This window comes from Rattus norvegicus, chromosome 1, assembly GCF_021556685.1.
Source record: "Rattus norvegicus strain SHRSP/BbbUtx chromosome 1, alternate assembly SHRSP_T2T, whole genome shotgun sequence".
NCBI classification, from domain to species: Eukaryota; Metazoa; Chordata; class Mammalia; order Rodentia; family Muridae; genus Rattus; species Rattus norvegicus.
Window position 1 is genome coordinate 216,483,762 of NC_141534.1, and position 21,758 is coordinate 216,505,519.

The window sequence follows — 21,758 nt, forward strand, 5'->3', positions numbered from 1 at the left end:
CCTCCATCAGCTCATCTCGGATTTCTTGCGACCTCCACGTTCCAGTTCAGGGCTTTGTTGCCGCCAAAGTCTTAAAACTAGGTACCACCTAAGTCCACACGAGGATCTAGTTACAGAGACCCCTACCCTCAACCTTCAAAAGCCTCAGTGTATTCATCTGCTTAATGAGTGTGCTCATACTACCTTAACTACATGTCTCTGGGTTAGTTTTAAGGATATAAAGGAGATCAGAAACTTTGGGGGGGGGGTAGGTGGGTGTGTTGCCTTAGCGCCGCTTGCAAACCCCGGCGAAAGCGGACTACAACTCCCATCCGGCTCCAGGGCTGCAACCGTCCCTAGCCCCTCTGGCCTGGCTAAGGGACAGGCCGCTGGCCGGGTCGCGCGGGAAGTTGCGGTAGGTTCCATCTAGGGTAATGTCTCATGAGGATCTAGGTGGGGCTGGGACTGGGGTGGCAAGGTCATCAGGGGATCTTCTTGTGACCCCAACGGACCCCCCCTCCAACCCCGCCCCAGAGTTACTTTTCGTGGCCCGCCCTCCCACTTCCTGGACGAGGGTCGGCCCCGCCCCCGCGCGCCTCTACCTTCCCACCTTCACCTTCAGCCGCGGCTCCCATTGGCCGGCGCGCACCTGCCTGTCCGTCGGGGGCGGGCTTGGAGGGCGGGGCGGGCGGCCAGGTGAAGGAGCGCGGGTGTCGACGGAGGAAGGTGACAGCGGGGAGGGCGGGAGGGAGGGGGGAAGCCGAGCAGGACGAGCTGCGGAACCACGGACCGACCGCCGGACGGACGGACGGGGCATGCGGGCGGCCTGGCTCTAGCCCGGGTTACGGGGCTCCAGCCGCAGCCATGGAGCAGCGGCTGCGTGCGCTGGAGCAGTTGGTACGGGGCGAGGCTGGTGGCAGCCCGGGGCTCGACGGCCTCCTGGATTTGCTGCTGGGGGTGCACCAGGAGCTCAGCAGCGCCCCCCTGCGCCGGGAGCGTAACGTGGCGCAGTTTCTGAGCTGGGGTGAGTGGTCAGGGCAACACCCGGGAAGGGAGGCTGGAGGGACAACGCCTGGAGCTCTGTGCCCCCAGACCTTTTCCCGGGAATGGCATACTCCAGAAACTTCCTCCTGAAGATGCACTAAGTCCTTGCGCTGTATCTAACGCTTGCCATCGGACTCCACGGCGTGCTCACTCACTTGCACCTTACTTCAAACTCCCAGATACAGAGCCAAGTACACAATGCACACTTCACACATACTCTCATTTCATTCCCAGCTACAGACCCCAGACATGTTGCCAATACACATCTTTCACAACGGTCACCTACAGGATTCCTTGGTCACACGTCACACCCAGAACATACATTCAAGTGGACACCCGTTTTGTGTCACATAAACAAACATACAGACTTTCTCAATTCCATCGTTCTTCAAGGGATGGGCACTTTTTTTCTGGGACCCCTCTCACCTGTCTAGCTCAGTCACAGACACGCACAAATCCTCGTCCTTCACCTTGCAGGCAAATTTCCTTCAATCTCTAGCCGGGACTAAGAACCACCCTCAGCCCCTTTGGATGACTTGGGGTCTCATTAGAAGTAGATCTGCACCCTTTCCTATTTGATTCATCTGAATCCCTGGGAATGACTGACCTAGGGTGACCCTAAGCCCATTGTGGGCACTGGTACCAGCACAAGGGTTTCCTGGACACACCTAGCCAGGCTTGGTGGGGAGGGCATAGGAATTGGGCCTGGAGAGTGGGGTGTTTGCCCAGTAGGCAATCAAAGTTCCTGGCCCTCCTGAGCTATGGGCAGGCACAAGGCTTGACGTAGTATGGTTGGGGGTCTGCCATCCAGTCCTGCCATTTCTTTCTGGGGTGAGAGCAGTGAAAGGGCCCTGCCCCCGTTGCCTGCCTGTTTCTCTGTGACTCTTATGTGTTATACATGTGTCTGATTTGTCATCACTCCCACATGACACTGTACCTGTGTGTATGCATGCGGTATGCGTGTGTGTGTGTGTGTGTGTGTGTGTGCGTGCGTATGTGTTTACACATATGTGTGTTTCTCCCTGCCTGCCTCTGGAGCCTCTGATTAGGACCCCAACATAGGGGACGTCTGTTGACATCTCCCGAGGTAACTCCAAGGCCGGGCGTGACTCACGCCTCTCCTGCCCCAACTTGTCCCTGCTCCTGCCCAGAGCCCCTACCCCTTCTGGCAAGACAAAGGTACCGGGCATCCTGTCTAGGAGATTGATCTGGGCACCAAGTTTGGCCTACGTGGCTGGTGGTCCCCTCACAGTCACCTCGAAGCTCTACAGGCTGGTGGCTGCTCCTCCCTAGCTCGGTGCATAAACCTGGGAAGAGACAATTAATTTCTGTGCTCGGTTTCCACACCTCCCCCACTGTGGGGGTTCTGCCTGATAAACCTGTGGAGCAGCTCTCTGTCCCACCCACAGGCCCGCCCAGCTGGCAGGGAGTTTACCTTCTGGCAGGGGGAAACTGAGGCAAGGTGCCAGACCATTGATGTCCCCCAAGACTCAGTGCCTGTTCCCTGGCCTAAGACCACTCCAGTTGTGGGGAGAGCCTGGGAGTGGCCGGACATGGCCCTTGTGGAGGTGGTGGTGGGGCAGGCGGATAGACTGTGATGGAGGAGGAGGTTCCTGCCTGTGTGAAAGCCCCATCCAGAGAGGGAGGCAGGGCTCCAAGTGGCAGGGCTATCAAGCCTGGAAGGAATCCTGTGTGCTCACACCCTCAGGTGCTGGCACTGGGCACCAGGTGAAGCTTTTGGCCCTGTTTGTGTGTCTTGTGAGTACCTGAGCAGACTGGTATCTGCTCCTGACCCAGGGGCCCCACTTGGGCAACGCAGAGCCTGTCTTTCTGGAGCACTGCAGAAACTGTCCTCCCTGCCCTCAGGGGCTGCCCCAGGCCTTGCCTCCGGCCAGATTGCTTTGTGCCTACAGGGTCCCCAGACCCAGGCCCACAGTTCCTGGATGGCAGAGAAGCCTTTCTGGGGACAAAGAATGTCACCTATCCAGTTTCCCAGATAGGCCCCTGGGCTGGCCTTGTGGGGTCAAAGGCTGTCAACTAGGGGTGAGAGTGGTATCTTTATTGCCTCCAGGGTGACCTGGCTGTCAGGATTAAGCCCCTGGCTAAAGAAGACCACAAGGTCCCTCTGTGCCTCAGATAGAGGCTACCTGGAATCTAGAGCAGGTGCCCAGGGAGGTTCTGAGGCCAGGTGGCCCACTGAGTCAGGACCCTTACCAAGCTCGTATCATGACCAAACAGGCCTGCTTCTGATCTGTCCCTTGGCTGGGTTGTCTCTGGGAAAGTCACCCCTGTCCTAATCTCATGGGAGGTTGCAAGGAAAAAACGCTGTCCACTCTGTCCCCTCAGCTGGCCCCTTTGTAACAAAAGTGAAAGAGCTGCGTTTACAGAGAGATGACTTTGAGATCTTGAAGGTGATTGGCAGAGGGGCCTTTGGGGAGGTAAGTCAGTCTTGGGGTGGGTGAGGAGGAGGGGCCTTGCACTTGATTTGGTCTAAACCAGGCCTTGCTTCATTCCCTCAGGTTGCTGTGGTGAGGCAGAGGGACAGTGGCCAGATTTTTGCCATGAAGATGCTGCATAAGTGGGAGATGCTGAAGAGGGCTGAGGTCAGTTAGGGGTCAAGTGTACCCTGCCAATGGGTAGGTGGAGGTATGCGTGCTGCCAGAGGAAGGGGTGGGGCACAGATGCCACTCTCAATAGTCACCCGTCCCTACCCTTCCCAGTGAACTTTACTTAAGATGAAGGGATCGTCCCCATTCTTTTTATGAAAATACTGAGGCCCACTACCGGGAAGCCTGGGTTCAAGTTCATCCAAGGCCTGGGGTTGAGCAGAGCTGTTCCTTTGATCAGTGCCTCTGAGCTTTTGAATCCTCCATTCCCTGAGCTGGTAATGGGGGATCCTGGGAGCTGATCCCATTATACCCCTGTTCTCCAAACCTGCTGCAGACGGCCTGTTTCCGGGAGGAGCGAGATGTTCTAGTGAAGGGAGATAGCCGCTGGGTGACTGCTCTGCACTACGCCTTCCAAGATGAGGAGTACCTGGTGAGGCCCTTGGGTGGGGAAGGAGCCTTGCTAGGGATAAAAGAAAGGGATGCTCTTCCACCATTTCCTGGCCCTATCCCTCCTTCCTCAGCTCTGCTTAAGAGCCGCCACCTCCTGGGCATGGTGGGATACACCTTTTAATTCCAGCTCTTGGGAGGAAGAGGCAGGCAGATCTCTGTGAGTTCAAGGATAGCCAGTTCTACATAGTGAGTTCCAGGACAGCTAGAGCGTCATTGGAAGACCCTCTCTCTCTCCAAAAAAAGAGAGAGAGAGAGAGCCACTGTGAGTCCCCAGGGGCGCTGCTCAGCCCTCCTTCTCAGAGTCCCCCAAGAACTAATGTGAGGTCAACAGGTGTCCTCATTCTGAGTCTGACTCTTGGCTCTCCATACTGCCCTTCAGTACCTGGTGATGGACTACTACGCTGGCGGGGACCTCCTCACACTGCTGAGCCGCTTCGAGGATCGCCTCCCACCTGAGCTGGCCCAGTTCTATCTGGCTGAGATGGTTCTGGCCATCCACTCTCTGCACCAGCTGGGCTATGTCCACAGGTGGGGCCCCAAGCTCTGTCACTTCCCAGTCTTCCTCCCTAAAGCCCTCTGCTAGGGCTTGCCAGTGTGCCTATCTTAAAGTTGAGGAAGTCAGAGCTCAGAGCAGGTAAGCCCCTGCCTCAAACCCACCCAATTCATGGTGGCAGAAGAGTGGTGTATTTGTTACCCATTTAGGGGACATCTGACTCCTGCATCCCCTACAGTGCACCTTGCAGCCCCTAGAATCAATAGTTGCTTTCACTGACTCCCATATGCACACACACAAAGACATGTATGAGCATGTACACACAGGAGATTGTATGAGCATGTACATAGGACAGGAACATGTATGAGCATGCACACACAGAGGAGATTTTGTGAGCATGTACATACACAGGAGCATGTGTGAGTATGTACATAATACAGGAACATGTTTGAGCATGTACATAAGACAGGAACATGTATGAGCATGTGCATAGGACAGGAGCATGTGTGAGCATGTACACGCACAGGAACATGTATGAGCATGTGCATAGGACAGGAACATGTGTGAGCATGCACACAGGACAGGAGCATGTACAAGCATGCACACAGGCTCATGTCTGAACACACATATGAAGCCCTCCATTCTTTCACCTCCCTTCAGGGATGTCAAGCCTGACAACATCCTGCTGGACATGAATGGCCACATCCGCCTGGCAGACTTTGGCTCCTGCCTGCGTCTCAACAACAATGGCATGGTAAGGAGCCCGCCTAGAATTGGAGCTGAGGATACGGGCCAAGTGCAGGGACAGCAGGTTCCAGGTAGGGGGTACCTGGAGAGTAGGGTGCTGGGTCCAGTCCCATGGCCTCATGGCACCAACACCCCTGACCCAGGTGGATTCATCAGTCGCAGTTGGGACCCCGGACTACATCTCTCCTGAGATCCTACAGGCCATGGAGGAAGGCAAGGGCCACTACGGCCCACAGTGTGACTGGTGGTCCCTGGGAGTCTGCGCCTACGAGCTGCTCTTTGGGGAAACACCCTTTTATGCAGAGTCTCTGGTAGAAACCTACGGCAAGATCATGAACCACGAGGTCTGACTGGCTCTGGGACTCTATATTGTGTGATTGCGGGCAACTTCAGATCAACTGGGCTTCAGACTGACCTGTGCCCTCCTTTGATCCACAGGACCACCTCCAGTTCCCCTCTGATGTAGATGACGTGCCTGCTAGTGCCCAGGCCCTGATCCGGCAGCTGCTGTGCCGTCAGGAGGAGCGGCTGGGCCGCGGTGGACTGGACGACTTCCGGAGCCACCCGTTCTTTGAAGGGGTTGATTGGGAGAGACTTGCAACCAGCACAGCACCCTACATCCCTGAGCTTCGCGGGCCGGTGGATACCTCCAACTTCGATGTGGATGATGATACCCTCAACCGTCCAGTGAGTGACAGATGTCTCTGTAAGAGGCTTGGCTTGACCCTCTGAGCTATGTGAACCTAGTCCAGATGTTTCCTAAAGCAGTTGAAAGGCTGCGGCCTCTGGAGCCCTGAGGCTCATGAGAGTTAAGGCTGACTAACTGTGGCTGGCTCACCTGCGTGTTGGATTGTACCAAGTGAAAGCCGTTTGACCTTAGTTGTTATCCTATTAACCAGAGTTCACCTATAGAAGGGCATTCCCTGCAGCCTCTTGGAGACCTTGAATTCAAAGGTTCATGGGAGTTGTGGTCCCTTTTGATCGGGGCTGTTATTCCCCAGGTATATACCCAAGTAAATGCCCTCATGGGTCTCTTCTGGTTCTCACTTGGTTTGTGGCTCTGACTCTCCTTCCTACTTCTATAGGAGACGCTGCCACCGTCCTCCCACGGGGCCTTCTCAGGCCACCACCTGCCATTTGTAGGCTTCACTTATACCTCAGGCAGGTGAGTCTGGTCCTCATACCTGGCCGGAAACTAGGAACATGTGTGGCCTATTACAGCCCTGAGGGAAGGGACAAAGTGGCTTCAGCATTTGATGGTCACTCCTCAGTTCTCTGTCCTTAGGGTAAACCAAAGTCATGGGCGGCTATGCCCCTGGGACACGTGGCTATACCTTGTGACAGACTGTTAAATGCACTAGATCATAGCAAAGGCTATGAACAGCCTCTCCTGTTCAGCCTGACTGGCCTCTGTAAAATGGGTGGGAGCCTCAAATACCTTGGTTGTCCTGAGACCCAGGAGAGGCACAGGTGAAGGCATGCTCTGACAGGGAATCCCGAGGACCATCGCTGTTGGGTGTGGGGCAGCAGGCTCATCTCACCTTGTTTGACCTCTTTCTTTACGTTACTTAATTTATTTGCTTAATAAACCTCTATGCATATGGGCACGATGTACCACAGTGCACTTGTAGAGGGCAGAGAACAACTTTCAGAAGTCGGTCAGTTCTCTCCTTCCACCTTGTGGGTCCCAGGGATGGAACCAGGGGCTCAGGCTTGGCAAGAGGCATCCTTCAGCAGCTGATGGAGCCCACTGGCCCCTGCTGAGCCTTCACATGAGCCTTGTTGGTTGGTTGCTTGGTTGGGTTTTAGAGACAGGGCTTCCATGTATAACCCTGCTGTCTGTCCTAGAACTTGATCTATAGACCAGGCTGGCCTTGAATTCAGAGATCACCTGCCTCTGCCTCCAGAGTGCTGGGATTAAAGGTGTGCAGTCCACTGCTGGGCAAGGTCTCATTGATACCTCCATTTTCCTGTTAGAAAACTGCAGTTCAGATATTACCCATTGCTGTCCAAGGTCATTTGTACAGCCCCAAAGGCAGGTTGTGATCTAATGGGTCTCTTGTCAGCCTAGAGCCTGGGATCTGCGTCTGGAGAGATGCACCTGGGTGTTTCTTGGATGGATGGTGTCAACTGTGTTCCTTTGTCCCCTCTCAGCCTCACTGATGACAAGAGCTCTGAGCTAATGGCTACCCCAGAGTGGAAGCCCCACGGTGTGGAGCAGATGAAAGTGGAGCTCAGCCAGAAGTGTCAAGGTACGGGGGCAGCTGGGCAAGGCTGAGCCTGCCAGGCCAGGCTGAGGGGTAGATTGCTACGGGTCTGACTACTCACCCAGTGGCCCTTCTCCTGCCAGAGGCCCTGCATAGCTCATTACAACCCCAGGAGCTGGTGCGACTGCAGAAAGAAGTACAGGTTCTTCAGGAGAAACTGACAGGTATCACTTTCCTGTTCCTAGACCAGCTTAGATCCCTCCTGGGTCCCAGCCCTGCCTCCTGCTCTGTGTATGCTGTGTGATTGTGGGGAAGAGACCCTCTCCCTGGCTGTGGAGAAAGGTCTCTGAGATCCTGTACACAGAGTGCCTGACTGACGTGGAGTTGTTCTGTGTGCGAGTCTCAATGACTATTTCCAACAGAGACACTGAGGGACAGCAAGGCCTCACTCTCACAGGCTGATGGCCTCCATGTTAGAAGCCCAGCCCCAGACATCCAACTACAACAGGAGAAGGACCGCCTCCAGCAGGTGAGCACTAGGTGAAGTGAGTGAGTGACCTAGGGTTCCATGTCCCTGAGGTCAGCGCCCCGACTCGGCTTTGTCCTGCTTACCCTGGTCCTCAGGAGCTGGCTGAAGCTCAGGCAGCATTGCAAGTGCGGGATGCTGAACTGTGCCAAGCCCAGAACCGACAGGAAGAATTCCTACAGAGGCTGTGGGAAGCCCAAGAGAGAGAGGCAGCTGCAGCCAGTCAGATCCAGGCCCTGAACTCCCAGCTGGAGGAAGCCTGGGTTGTCCGGAGAGAGGTTGGTGATGATAGTGGGAAGGGGAGCAGCAAGTGTTGGGAATCCATGTCTCTAGCACCCGCTGTGGCTGGTTACATTGGACAGGGCCTGGCGGTGAGACAGGCACTTGGGTTTGCTGCTGGATGAGTCTGAGTCTGTCAGAATGATATGAAGAGGGATAAATGGACAGGGTTGGCGTTACCTTGTCCCTTGCCCCATCACAGCTTGAAGGCCAGGTGAACACCCTGAGTCAGGAGGTGACACAGCTCCAGGGACAATGTAAACAAGACTCTTCTTCACAGGCCAAGGTATGGATGCTTCAGGCCCTTGGCAGGAGACACTCTCCCTTAGACTCTCCACCTTAGAGTCCTAGGAGCAGACCCTTGTCCCAGAGTGGGGTGGACCATGGCTTCACAAACACCTGCCTTTCCCCCTCTCCACATTGTCAAGACCGTTCATGCAGCCCCTGAGACCAACGGCATAGGATCTCCTGAGGGTCAGTCTCAAGAGGCCCAGCTGAGGAAGGAGGTGGCTGCTCTGAGGGAGCAGCTGGAGTGCGCCTGCAGCCAAGGGTGAGTGCATGGTAGGGCAGCCAGGAGGGGACAGGGCAGCACTGGGCTGGGAGTCAACTCTGTCTCCTCACCTTTCCTCCCCAGGGTCAATGTTGGGAAAGAGGAGGTTCTGTGCCGACTGCAGGAGGAAAACCAGCGGCTGAGCCGGGAGCAGGAACGGGTGAGAAGGGTAGAGAGACAAGGGGACAGGCTGGGTGCCAGCAGGGTCAGGGCAGAGCTCCAGGGTCCCAGCTGCTGGATACACTGTAGCATGCGGGTCTCTGCAGAGTTCAGGATGGTAGGTGACCTGTGGGGAGCCCAACGGGGGGTGGCAACTGGAAGACATCCAGGCTGCGAGGGCCACTGGGGACCGAGCCCACCGTCCCCTGTGGCCGCAGTTGGCAGAGGAGCTGGACCTGGAGCTACAGAGCAGACAGCGTCTGGAAGGTGAGCGGCGTGAGAGTGAGAGCAACTGGGAGGCGCAGATTGCTGACATCCTCAGCTGGTAGGTACCATGGTACCTGGTGGGGCCTGGACATGGCTGAGGACCCAGACATGACACACAGCCCATTCCTATTCAGGGTGAATGACGAGAAGGTCTCGAGAGGCTACCTGCAGGCCTTGGCTACTAAGATGGCCGAGGAGCTGGAGTCCTTGAGGAATGTGGGCACCCAAACACTCCCTACCCGGCCTCTGGTGAGCCCTGTGCTTGTGAGTCGTGGCATGTGTGTACATATGAGAACCACATGTGGGTTCTACCGTGTGGGTCCCCAGGGATTGAACTCAGGTTGCCAGGTTTGGCAGCATACCTCTGCCTTTGAGCCATGTTGTCACCCCCAAACTCCCAGTTTATGCTAAGGGATGAGGAGAGATAGGTCTCTGAGTCTGGCCAGGTGACATAGGAGGCATTTGCTTCAGTGGGAAGGAGGGAGGAAGTGTCTGAAGCTGTCAGGCCTGGAGAGCATCTTACAGGGATATCCTTGGTTGCTCCCAGGACCACCAGTGGAAGGCTCGGAGGCTGCAGAAGATGGAGGCCTCAGCCCGGCTTGAGCTTCAGTCAGCACTGGAAGCTGAGATCCGTGCCAAGCAGGGTCTGCAGGAGCAGCTGACGCAGGTGCAGGAGGCCCAGCGGCAGGCTGAACGGTGAGGGCATGGTCAGATACTACAGGAGTGGAGTTCATTCAGAGGCCTGTGGTGAGCCATTGCCCTCTTCCCCCAGCCGCCTTCAAGAGGCTGAGAAGCAAAACCAGGCCCTGCAGCAGGAGGTGGCTGAGCTCCGGGAGGAACTTCAAGCTCGAGGACCAGGGGGTGAGTGCCTACCCTGGAGTCAATCCCCATGAATACTCGGGAGTTCCCATGATTGCTAGGCCTAGATGAGAGAGATCTGCCCCTCCCACAAAGGACCTATTTGTCACTCACCACTTACTGAACTGCTCTGTGCCACACTTGCCCAGACCCCACCTGTGGACGTACCTGCATCCTCCTGAGGTGGAGACTTAGTCCCAGGGCAACAACCTCAGTTACTTTTACCCTCTGTCTACAGATGCCAAGCCCTGTACCTCCCTCATCCCTCTCCTGTCCTTCTGGAACACAGAGGTAAGATCCAGGTAGAGGGACTAGTTAGGGAGGAGTCCTGGTGAGAAACATGACGGCCCTGACTTTCTTCCATCTTCACTCATCCCCAGAAGGATTCTGCCAAGGACCCTGGCAATTCAGGAGAGTCCCCCCGGTCTGGAGCAGAAGCAGAGCTGAGGCCAGAGGGCCGCCGCAGTTTGCGCATGGGGGTGAGGACTGGGGCAAGTCCTCAGGCTGGAGCTGGGTTCTGGGCCCATTCCCTGCTCACTTGCTCATTCACTTTCTGCAGAGTGTGTTCCCCAGGGTGCCTGCTGCCAACCCTACCCCTGCAGAGGGTCCTCCTGCTAAGGTCAGTGGGCAGAGGGGCAGGGAGTGGGATACCGACCTATTCAGCCCTTCCCCACAGTCCCTCAGGGACCCTGTGGGACCCTCTCAGGCCATGCTGAGGGTGGAGCTGGTGCTGGTTTTCTGACATGGCCTCCCAGGCACTCAGAGTTGACACTGCAGACTGACAGCCTCTTGGTCACCTGGCTCTTTGGAACGGTGCACAGGGTGCTGGGAGGCACTGAAGCATATTGACAGTGTGTGCTCCTTCACAGCCTGGTTCTCACACACTGCGTCCCCGGAGTTTTCCATCCCCTACCAAGTGTCTCCACTGCACCTCGCTGATGTTGGGCCTGGGCCGCCAGGGCCTGGGCTGTGACAGTAAGAACCTTTCTCCTTCAGGCTCTCCCCTCTCACCATAACCCCTGGGCATGACCCTAACACACCCTGGCTGTTCTCAACCTGACAGCACCCATGTCTCTTAGTCAATTCCCTATTTAGTTTCTCCTTTCTCTCTCAGTGGTGATGGGTGACCTGACCTGGTGATGGTGACCTGACCGGCAGGTCTCCTGAGTCCCCAAGGGATCTGTCTGGGAAGGCTCAGGCTGCCTGACCTGCTTCATCCCTCCACAATTCTCCATCTCTCCACAGCCTGTGGCTACTTCTGCCACTCAGCTTGTGCGACCCAAGCCCCACCCTGCCCTGTGCCCCCTGAACTCCTCCGCACAGCCCTGGGGGTGCACCCGGAAACAGGCACAGGCACTGCCTATGAGGGCTTCCTGTCGGTGAGCTGTGGCTGAGGGCTGAGGAGGATGTGTGTGGGAGCCGAGGACCCGTGCAGCCCTCCATGCCTGTCTTCCCATCAGGTGCCTCGGCCTTCAGGTGTCCGTCGGGGTTGGCAGAGGGTGTATGCTGCTCTCAGTGACTCCCGCCTGTTGTTGTTTGACGCTCCTGACCCTCGAGGCAGCATGGCCAGTGGGGTCCTCCTGCAGGCCTTGGATCTGAGGTAAGTGCCAGGCAGTGACACAGGACGAGTCATGGGTATTGAGAAGTTCATTCAGGAGTCGTATGGTATCTCATGTGTCCTTTGTACCTCCTAGGGATCCCCAGTTCTCAGCCACCCCTGTCTTAGCTCCAGATGTCATCCATGCCCAATCCAAGGACCTGCCACGCATCTTTAGGGTGAGCGCTCAGAGCAGGAGGACCCAGCCTCCATCTCTCTCCCTGTGCTGACCCTGTCTTGGTTATTGCTGTATCTCCTCTCTGTCCCCTCTGCCAGCCACCTCACTGCCACATGCTGTCCATCCATAGCCACCATGAGTTTGCCACACAGCAATCTGACTATTTCCTGCTTTGTTTAAAAACCCTTGGATGGGGTTTGGGGATTTAACTCAGTGGTAGAGCGCTTGCCTAGCAAGCGCAAAGCCCTGGGTTCGGTCCCCAGCTCCGGAAAAAAAGAAAAGAAAAAAAAAAACAAAAACAAAAAAAAACCCCTTGGATGGGGCTGGAGAGATGGCTCAGTGGTTAAGAGCACTGACTGCTCTTCCAGAGGTCCTGAGTTCAATTCCCAGCAACCACATGGCTCACAACAATCTGTAAAGAGATCGGATGCCCTCTTCTGGTGTGTCTGAAGACAGCAACAGTGTACTTATATATAATAAATGAATAAATAAATCTTTAAAAAAAATTTTAAAAAACAAACAAACCCTTGGATGGCTTCCCAGTACCATCAGGAGGCTCTCAAACAATACCCTGAGCCACCTAGCATTCGAGCCTGCAGACATCTTCCGCCCTCAACCCTGGAGTCCGTAACTACTCTGGCCATGCCTTGTTCCTTCTAGCCTTGCGTTCATGTGTAACTCCTCCTCACTCTCATCCCTCTGGACAGAATTGCCAGCACCCTCAGGCCCAGTACCTTGTCCCCAGGTTCACTAACACCGGGTGGTGGACTTGTCCTCTCGGCAGTTACCCTTGCCCTCTTGGCCTGCTTCAGGGATTCTGTCTGCATTCCTGCAATGCTTCTCTTTCCTGTTATGGTGCCCGTCACTAGGCTCAGGCATTGCCTCTGCTTGTCTGGCACCATGTCTGGCCTGCTCCCTGCCTAGCACTACAGCTAGCTAGCTGGCAGTCGACCTGGCAAACCTCAGTAGGTAAAGGATGAAAGGTGGACATATGGCTGGCTGCCTCTTGGTTGGAGTCCTCCAGTCTGACTCCCTGTCCACAGGTGACAGCCTCCCAGCTGACAGTGCCACCATCCACATGTACTGTGCTGCTGCTGGCAGAGAACGAGGGGGAGCGGGAGCGTTGGCTTCAGGTGCTAAGTGAGCTGCAGCGGCTGCTCCTGGACGCACGCCCAAGGCCCCGACCAGTGTACACACTCAAGGAGGCCTATGACAATGGACTGCCGCTGCTGCCTCATACGCTCTGTGCTGCTATCATTGGTAAGTCGTGTGCTGCAGGGCTGTCACAAGGGGAAGGTCAGGCCTTAGGGAGACACCGGCCCAGACGAGTCACAAATGCAGTAACCATTCTCTCAGCTACAAGCTGTGGGCTCCACCTTGCATAAGTGAATCTTGGCCCTCTTCACTGCACTGCCATGTGGTGGGCCGGGGTCAGCACAGCCTGACTTCTTGACACTGCATTCCTGTGGGTTCTGGTTCTTTCTTTTGTTGATGTTTTGTTTTGTTTTTGTTTTTGTTTTTGAGACAAGATCTCTCTACATTGCCCTGGCTGTCAGGGAACTCACAGAGATCCCTCTGCCTCTGCCTCCAAAGTATGGATGCAGAGTATGTGCGTGCGTGTGTGTGTGTGTGTGTGTGTGTGTGTGTGTGTGTGTGTGTGTGTGTGTGTGTGTAAAGGTATATATCACCACGCCCAGTTGGATTTCCTTTTTCTAAGAGACTCTCAAGTAAGTGGAAGGAACAGAGTTTTAAGGAGAAACAGAGGTGACCTGGGAAGCTGAAGCAGAAGGCTTCAGAGTTTTGTTTTATTTTGTTTTGTTTTTTCCGGAGCTGGGGACCGAACCCAGGGCCTTGCGTTTGCTAGGCAAGCACTCTACCACTGAGCTAAATCCCCAACCTGGCTTCAGAGTTTTAAAGACAGCTGAGGTGAGCTGCATATGGAGACCTTGTCTCAAAAGACCCAACGCACCAGGCATGGCTTGGTGCATGCATATATTCCCAGCACTTGGAGGAACAAGCAGAAGGATCAGGAGCTCAGATCACCCTTAGCTAATAAATAGCTTAAACCAACTAACCAAAAAACCGGGCTGGAGCTGTCCCAGTGGTTAAGAGCACTGGCTGCTACTCCAGAGGACCTGGGTTCAATTCCCAGCACTCACTAGAACATTCTTCTGTCCTCTACTGGCACCAGGCCCACACTCGATGCACAGACATACATGCAGGAAAAGCACATATACACATAAAATAATTCTTTGGAAAAAATGAACACACATACACAAACAAGTTGGACTTGGGAGCGGTATCACACACACCTGTAAATCCAGCACTGGAGAGGGAGCTACAGGAGGATGAGAGTTCAAAGCCAGTCTCATCTACATAGTGAGTCAAGTACAGCCTAGACTATATGAGATCCTGCTTCAATAAAACAATACTAACAACCAACCGGGAGGATTACATCACACTCGTGCCAGCTGGAACTAGCTACATGGTGAACTGTAGGCCAACCTAGATGGAGTAAGACACTGTCTCCACAGAAAGACAAATGAGGCTCTGATTACTTTCTTCCTGGCAGCCGGGTGAGCGAGGGAGTAGGTGCATAGCTGTTCAGGGTTCACTCAGGGAGGGCTCTCCCTCCATAACTGACGACTAGGAAAGGGACAGGAAACAGGACTCTCTGGCTTCCTCCTGCAGCTGAGGCCCTGAGCCAGCTCCAGCTTGCAGGTACCCCAGTCAGGGGTCACAGCCCGGGTCAGTTAGGAACCAGAGGTAGAGGTTTGTATAAGGAGAGTGAGGCTTACCCAGAATCCCACAGCTCCAGGTAGTGGCCCTTAACCTGACCCCAGGTCACCAAGGCCCTTCTTCATCAGAACCAGTGTAAACTGAGCAGGAAGGACCTAAGGATGGGGTGGGTGGCCAATGTGTGGGTCACCATCCCACTGCCTCAAGAGAAACCAAGGACCAGTGAGGACAGGTGTCCCTGACCTCTGACCTCTCTTCCTCTATCAGACCGAGAGCGTCTTGCCCTGGGCACTGAGGAGGGCTTGTTTGTGATCCATCTTCACAGCAATGGTACCAGAGGGCTGAGCCTGGGGGAGTGTGGGCCTGGGCAGCACAGGCCGCTGCTGCTTCTTACCCAGTGCTCCTCTTTCCTGCCAACACCACAGACATCTTCCAGGTGGGAGACTGCCGCAGGGTGCAGCGGTTGACCGTGAGCTCTGCCGCTGGCCTACTGGTCGTGCTCTGTGGCCGTGGTCCCAGTGTGCGCCTCTTCACCCTGTCTGAGCTGGAAAATGCAGAGGTGGCAGGTGCCAAGATCCCTGAATCCCGAGGCTGTCAGGCTTTGGTGGCTGGGAGCATCCTACAGGCCCGGACTCCAGTGCTCTGTGTGGCAGTCAAGCGCCAAGTTCTCTGTTACCAGCTGGGCCCAGGACCAGGGCCCTGGCAGCGCCGCATCCGAGAGCTACAAGCGCCAGCTCCCGTGCAGAGCCTGGGGTTGCTGGGTGATCGGCTCTGTGTGGGTGCCGCTGGCACCTTTGCTCTCTACCCGCTGCTCAATGAGGCTGCGCCCTTAGCGCTGGGAACCGGCCTGGTGGCTGAGGAGCTCCCCGCGTCCCGTGGGGGCCTGGGTGAGGCACTGGGTGCTGTGGAGCTCAGCCTCAGCGAGCTTCTGCTGCTCTTCGCCACTGCTGGCGTCTACGTGGATGGCGCTGGCCGCAAGTCACGAAGCCACGAGCTGCTGTGGCCAGTGGCACCCACTGGCTGGGGTAAGGCTGGTAGAGGGCCTGGCAGGGTGGGTCAGGCATTGGGGGTCCTGTGACCATATTGTGGCCTGAGTAGCTTGCTTAGGGCCATCCTCACTCCGTTCTCTACCTGGCCATCTTTTTTTTTTTTTTCTTTTTTTCGGAGCTGGGGACCGAACCCAGGGCCTTGCACTTCCTAGTCAAGCGCTCTACCACTGAGCTAAATCCCCAACCCCTCTACCTGGCCATCTTGAATGGCAGTCCCAGCCGGGCAGTTAGCCACTCTGTAACCGACCATCACATCCCGAGCGCTGCCTTTGATTGCCTCCCTCCCCACTACTGTGCTCTGACTCCTTCTCATGCCACCTCTTGGTTCAGACCTCTGTTCTGGGTCTCGCCATCCGCTTTGTGACTGCTTTTGTGCACTGGGGCCTGAAGAACAGGCTAGGGCTGGCTCCTTCATCTGGCCCGCCTGGGCAGGCACGCCCTGGGGGCTATGCTTGCTGAGAATGAACAAACGAACTGAGGAGAGGCATGGGTTGGTGTGGTCACTTGTAGCCGATATGATGGGCTGGAGGTAGGAAGGGGACAGTGTCCTTTATGGGCAGAGGCCCATCTGTGGTAAGGCTGGGGTTAAGTGTAACAGATTGCCACTGGCCGGGTCTCCTGTCCCTCACCAGCTGTATCACCTTGACCATTATTTTGCTCTGAGATTTCCATTACCTCATTTAATGTCCAAGATCGGGGTGATTATAGTACCTGCTCCTACCTGGAGCTGCCGGAGAGTTAAGGGAGGACAAACATGCCAAGCATTTGCCACTGTGTGGGCATGTAGTGAGGGCTATTATCTCATCTGTTCTGGAGTTGGGCGGGGCAGGCCTCCCTGTGGGACAGAGGAAACAGGCTCAGAGAGGTGCCTGACTTGCTCTGGGCTACACAGTACAGGCTGTTTCCCACCTACAGGTTACACAGCACCCTACCTAACAGTGTTCAGTGAAAACTCCATTGATGTGTTTGATGTGAGGAGAGCAGAATGGGTACAGACTGTGCCACTCAAGAAGGTGAAGGTCAACCTAGAACACGGGTCGGGTGGGGTGGGGCAGGGTGGGTGACATGGCCTGACCTCTGTGTTTTCTGCCTCAGGTAAGACCCCTAAATCCAGAAGGCTCCTTGCTCCTCTATGGCACCGAGAAGGTCCGTCTGACCTACCTCAGGAATCCATTAGCAGGTGAGGGAGTATATGCCTGCCTGCATCTCTGTGTGTTCACCTATGCACAAGTGCGAGCTTGTGCACCAGCCGGCTGGGACATGTGAGCACCTCCCTGGCTCCCTGATTTTCCACAGAGAAGGATGAGTTTGACATTCCCGACCTCACGGACAACAGCCGGCGCCAGCTGTTCCGCACCAAGAGCAAGCGCCGCTTCTTCTTCCGGGTGTCTGACGAGCTGCGGCAGCAGCAGCGCAGGTGCTCGCTGTGGTGTCGTTGTGGCTGCTGGGTGGGACTTTCTACTCTTGAGGGCGGGGTGAGGTTTGCAGCCCCGCTCCTTACACCCCCTCTGCCTGCAGGGAGATGCTGAAGGACCCTTTTGTGCGCTCCAAGTTCATCTCACCGCCCACCAACTTCAACCACCTGGTGCACGTGGGCCCTACAGAGGGCAGGCCCGGCCCCAGGGATGGGACCCGGGTGAGTGAGTACCCTGGAGCCAATCATAAAACTCCCTGTAGTAGTTGATCCAATCACAGGTTTCTTCTGTTGACTGCTTGGCTGCTGAGGCAGATGACTCATCCCTCTAACACCCAGACCTCAGTACTTCCATGCCAGAAACTGAGTTCCCATGGTGTACACTTCATGGTCCCAGCCCTTCCTCACTGTCCCTGACAGGCTCAGGAACAGAAGAGCAGAGGCACCCGCAGCTCCGGACCGCAGCGGCCCCACAGCTTCTCAGAGGCATTGCGGCGTCCAGTATCCATGGGCAATGATGGCCTCCCTGGAGAAACAGACCCCCGTAAGGGCAGCCTTCCACCCTCCACTTACTTGCATGCCCCCTCCACCTTACCTCTCCTTCCGAGCCCTTAGATCTGACCCAGGCATTTTGTGCTTCTGTCTCCCTACTGCCAGTAGTGAAGAGGAAAGTTTGGACATCTCTGTCCAGCGAATCCGTGTCCTGCCCCCAGGGGTCCCTGAGCCCTGCAGCATCCCTGATACAGGTAAGCCAGTGGGTTGGGCTTTCCCTCCCCTACTCAAAGTTTAGGCACTTTCTGGGAAACACTTCTGAGACAGGTGGGCCCATCTGCAACTCTTGGCTCTCCAAGCCCTAGCTGTGTGCTCCAACCAGGGAGGACCAAGCCCCCTGAGCTGGTCCTACTGGAACACTGAAGGTGTCACAGTGGCAGGTGTGAGGTGATGGTACCTCGCGGTGTGGGATGCATGGGAGGCATGCCCCATGGGAGGAGCTCTTGGGATTGTATGTGACAAGTGCAAGAATACAGGGACAAACACGCCTGCAGCATGCCCCACCACACATTGAAGACCAGAGGACACTTCCTAGAACTGGTGCTTTCCTTTTACCTTGTCTGTTAGACACGTTCTCTCATTTCTGTTCCGTGTGCTCCAGGCTGGTCGGTATACACAGCCTTCCAGCTCCTATCCACGCCCGACCCTGATTCCCATCTCCCCACAGGGGTGCTGGGATTATGGACGTGAGCTGCTGCATCAGCTCTTACCTGGGCTCGTCTGTTACAGCTTTCAGGGTTGTGTGCTAATCATGCTCATCTGCTGAACATTCCTACCTGAGCCGTTTCCCAAGGCCTAGAAAGAAAAAAATTTTTTTGCAGTGCTGGGGTCAAACATAGAGTGTTGATTGTGCTAAGCATTGTTACTGAGCGAGCTATGTTCTTTCGGGAGTGGGGGTGAGGGGGTGGTGTTGAGACAGGGTCTCTCTATTTAGTCCTGGCTGTTCTGGAATTTGATATGTAGACTAGGCTGGCCTTCAGAGATGCAGCCTAAAGATGGGGAGGGAATCTTTGTCTGAGGTCTCGGAAAGACCTGACAGGCACTCACCCTCCAGCTACCCTCACCGTCCACTCTCAAATTCTCGCTCCTGCTGTTCCCTCTCCTTTGAATGCTTTTCCTGCCTTCAATGCCCAGGCTGCCCACCACTGTGACCTTTAAAGCAGTTGGGGACGTGGTCAGGTGTCACTGCCACCAACACAATCCTCTACCGTTTTGGCTCCTGTGCTGTGGCCTTCCTCCCTTCCTTCCTTCCTTCTTCCCCCCTTTCCTTCTCTCCATCCCTCCCTTCTTTCTCTCCCCTTTTAAAAAGGCTCTCATGTAGCCTTGAATACCTGATTCTGCTGCCTCCACCTTCTAGGTGCTGGGGTCACAGGCATGTGCCTCTACACCCAGTTTGCCTTGCTTTTTCTTCCATGCCTGTCTTTTGTTAGCTGTGGGGTCCATGGTGGTTGGGGTCAGCTCTCACTTTTCTGCCTTTGTAAAACACGGTTTGGGCTGAATGTGGAATGCAGTGAGTGAACAAGACACAGGGTTTGTTCCCTGCAGTTCTGGATTCTCTGAGGACTCCCTCACACCTTCAGTGTAGTTTCCTTTAGGGTCCTGCTACTGTAAGCGCTGGGTCCTTTGAGACCTCTGGGAGGCACTGGCACAATGAGAGAGAGAGACCTGTGTCCTTTCTCCCATCTGACTTCCTGTTCTTCCCTCCAGGTCTCAGAACGGCCCCGGAGTCTCCCTCCAGATCCTGAGTCAGAGGGCTCCCCCTGATGCCCTCTGGCAGTGCCCACCCCATTCCCAAGACAGAAGGAATGAGGAAGCAAAGAGCTTGAGGGATGCCATACCCGGCTGGTCCGGGACATGTTGAAATTCAGACTCAGGGAGAGCCTGGGTGGAGGGCTAAGAGCAAGGCGCGCCTGGGTCCCCAGGAGTGGGGTCTGGCTCCTGGCCCTATTCCTGCCATTCTCCTGGGCTTCCATCACAGCCTACACTGGCCTCTGGGAGTGCCACGCCTTTACTGCCCAGGGAAGATTGTGCCAAAGCTATGCTTCATAGGGCCAGGGACGCAGTTAGTCAGGGGAGGAATGGAGGGCGGGTCCTTGGGAGTGTGCTGGTGTCTTGTCTGCAGCCTGGCCCAGGCTGAGGCCGAGATGGAGCATGTGAGGTCTCTGCTCAGGGTCAGGCTGGGCTCTGGTTGACAAGAAAAGGATTGAAAAGAGAGAGTGAGGTAAGTGAGAGAGAGAGAGAGAGGAGAGGTGAGGGAGCAAAGGCAGCAGAGGAGGAAGTGATGGAATCAGGAGATGGATGCTAACTGAGAAAGAGGAGAGAAGGACAAAGCATGTAGTGAGGAGGATGCTGGAGAGACAGAAGGGAAGGAGGGAGAATGAGCCAGGGAAAGCCCGACCCAGGAGCTTTTCTCTAGGGTGGGGCTCAGGAGTGAGAGCAGGGCTATTGCTAGGTTATCCGTCCAGGAAAAATGGTTCCTAGGCAGGGAGGGGATGGGAGGGTATTTATAAGGGCTTCTTGGTGGGAGATAGACACCCTTCGGGGACCACTAAATATCTCCAGGCACACGTCGGCCCTTCCCAGCAGGAAGGGTCCTTTTCTGGAAGCTTCAACCAAGTGTATTAGGGGAACATAGGGGGCATTTTAATATTGATCACAGTCATTATTATTGTTATTATATTGCTATTTTTATTAAACCTCGCCCTGCTACAGTGTAGGGAATGAAAGAAGTATTTATCTCTTTGAATGCCACAGTCCCGGGATGGATGGGCTCTGATGCACCGAGATGTGGCAAGAAACAATAAAGCCAACTTTACAAGCTGCTGGCCTCCCCGCCTGGGTCTGTCTCGCTGTGCAAAAATGAGGGTGTAGAAGGAGGAGGAATGGTGGGGACCGTGCACAGATGAGAGCTTGGCCTCTGTGTGCATTTGCACGCCCTCAGCAAGACCACGGGGGCAACTTTGGATGGTCTCCAGGAGCCGTGATCTTGGGCGGATTTGTTGTTGTTGCTTGGTTCATTGGTTGGTTTTGGTTGCTGTCTATGTTTTGTTTTGTTTTAAATTTTATCTATTATTGGGGCTGGGGATTTAGCTCAGTGGTAGAGCGCTTACCTAGGAAGCACAAGGCCCTGGGTTCGGTCCCCAGCTCCAAAAAAAAGAACCAAAAAAAATTTTTTTTTATCTATTATTATATTTAGAGTACACTGTAGCTGTTTTCAGACACACCAGAAGAGAGCATTGAATTCCATATCAGATGGTTGTGAGCCACCATGTGGTGACTGGGAATTGAACTCAGGTCCTTTGGAAGAGCAGTCAGTGCTCTTAACCACTGAACCATCTCTCCAATCCTATGCTTTGTTTTTGAGACAGGGTCCTAACTACATATCTCTGGTGGCTATCCTGGAACTCAGCATGTAGACCAGGATCAGCTCGAAATGACTCATGGTGAGCTCTACCTGCCTCTGATGGAACTAAGGATGTGTGCTGCCACACTCAGCCCATTGGCTTGTGATGGGAGCTTTCCTTACCCTTGCAGCTGGTAGCATAGGCTGGCCTGCCAATCCACCCTGAGAATCTTTCCCCTCTGACGACCTGGGATTGTGAGATAACACCGCCATGCCCTGCTTCCTCACCTGTGTTCCTGGGACCAAACTCATGTTCTCGTGCTTGCCCAGAAGCATTTTACCAAACTGAGCCATCTTCCCAGCCCCCTGACCTGTATCTCGAAGAAGCAGATAACAGGGGCTGAAGAAACACCTCATTGGTTAAGGGCACTGGTTGCTCTTCCAAAAGATCTGGGTTTAATTCCCGGCAATCACATGGTGTTTCATAACTACCTACAACAACAGTTCCTGGGAATCTGTTGTCCTGACTTCCAGATACCAGGCACCAGGCACACACATGATGCACCTACATACATGCAGGCCAAACACTCATATGCATAAAATAAAATAAACCTTTTAGCCATGGTTGTGGTGCATGTCTTTCCAGCACTCAGGAGGCAGAGGCAAGTGATCTCTAAGTTCAAGGCCAAACTGGTCCTCAGAATGAGTTCCAGGACAG

General features: G+C 55.0%; 1 protein-coding gene across 7 annotated transcripts; it reads left to right on the forward strand.

The window, feature by feature from the left end:
• The first annotated feature begins 660 nt into the window (after window positions 1–660).
• Cdc42bpg (CDC42 binding protein kinase gamma) lies at window positions 661–20,518 on the forward strand. Of its 7 annotated transcripts, none has more exons than XM_087548415.1 (37): window positions 661–1,003; window positions 3,370–3,461; window positions 3,523–3,626; window positions 3,967–4,062; window positions 4,462–4,610; window positions 5,236–5,329; window positions 5,466–5,666; window positions 5,761–6,009; window positions 6,408–6,487; window positions 7,477–7,574; window positions 7,673–7,753; window positions 7,952–8,058; window positions 8,154–8,333; window positions 8,537–8,620; window positions 8,763–8,884; window positions 8,969–9,044; window positions 9,262–9,368; window positions 9,445–9,559; window positions 9,858–10,006; window positions 10,083–10,171; window positions 10,407–10,459; window positions 10,549–10,647; window positions 10,728–10,787; window positions 11,038–11,143; window positions 11,414–11,547; window positions 11,629–11,768; window positions 11,863–11,944; window positions 12,987–13,203; window positions 14,950–15,012; window positions 15,108–15,707; window positions 16,647–16,744; window positions 16,827–16,911; window positions 17,028–17,148; window positions 17,250–17,367; window positions 17,566–17,689; window positions 17,803–17,891; window positions 19,405–20,518. In XM_087548415.1, exons 3-37 carry the CDS (start codon window positions 3,585–3,587, stop codon window positions 19,459–19,461), a joined length of 4,365 nt encoding a protein of 1,454 aa, XP_087404541.1. In that variant the 5' UTR covers window positions 661–1,003; window positions 3,370–3,461; window positions 3,523–3,584; the 3' UTR covers window positions 19,462–20,518. The 7 variants fall into 7 exon arrangements, with proteins under 7 accessions (XP_087404541.1, XP_087404552.1, XP_087404563.1 ...); XM_087548426.1 differs by having other exon boundaries at window positions 17,806–17,891; XM_087548437.1 differs by having other exon boundaries at window positions 10,552–10,647; window positions 17,806–17,891.
• The last annotated feature ends 1,240 nt before the right edge of the window (window positions 20,519–21,758 follow it).

Coding starts and splice junctions, on each gene's coding strand:
- Cdc42bpg (NM_001437536.1), top strand. CDS start 844: ATGGAGCAGCGGCTGCGTGCGCTGGAGCAGTTGGTACGGGGCGAGGCT. Junction 6,488..7,476: donor TTCACTTATACCTCAGGCAG/GTGAGTCTGGTC, acceptor GTCCCCTCTCAG/CCTCACTGATGACAAGAGCT. Junction 10,172..10,406: donor TCAAGCTCGAGGACCAGGGG/GTGAGTGCCTAC, acceptor CTCTGTCTACAG/ATGCCAAGCCCTGTACCTCC.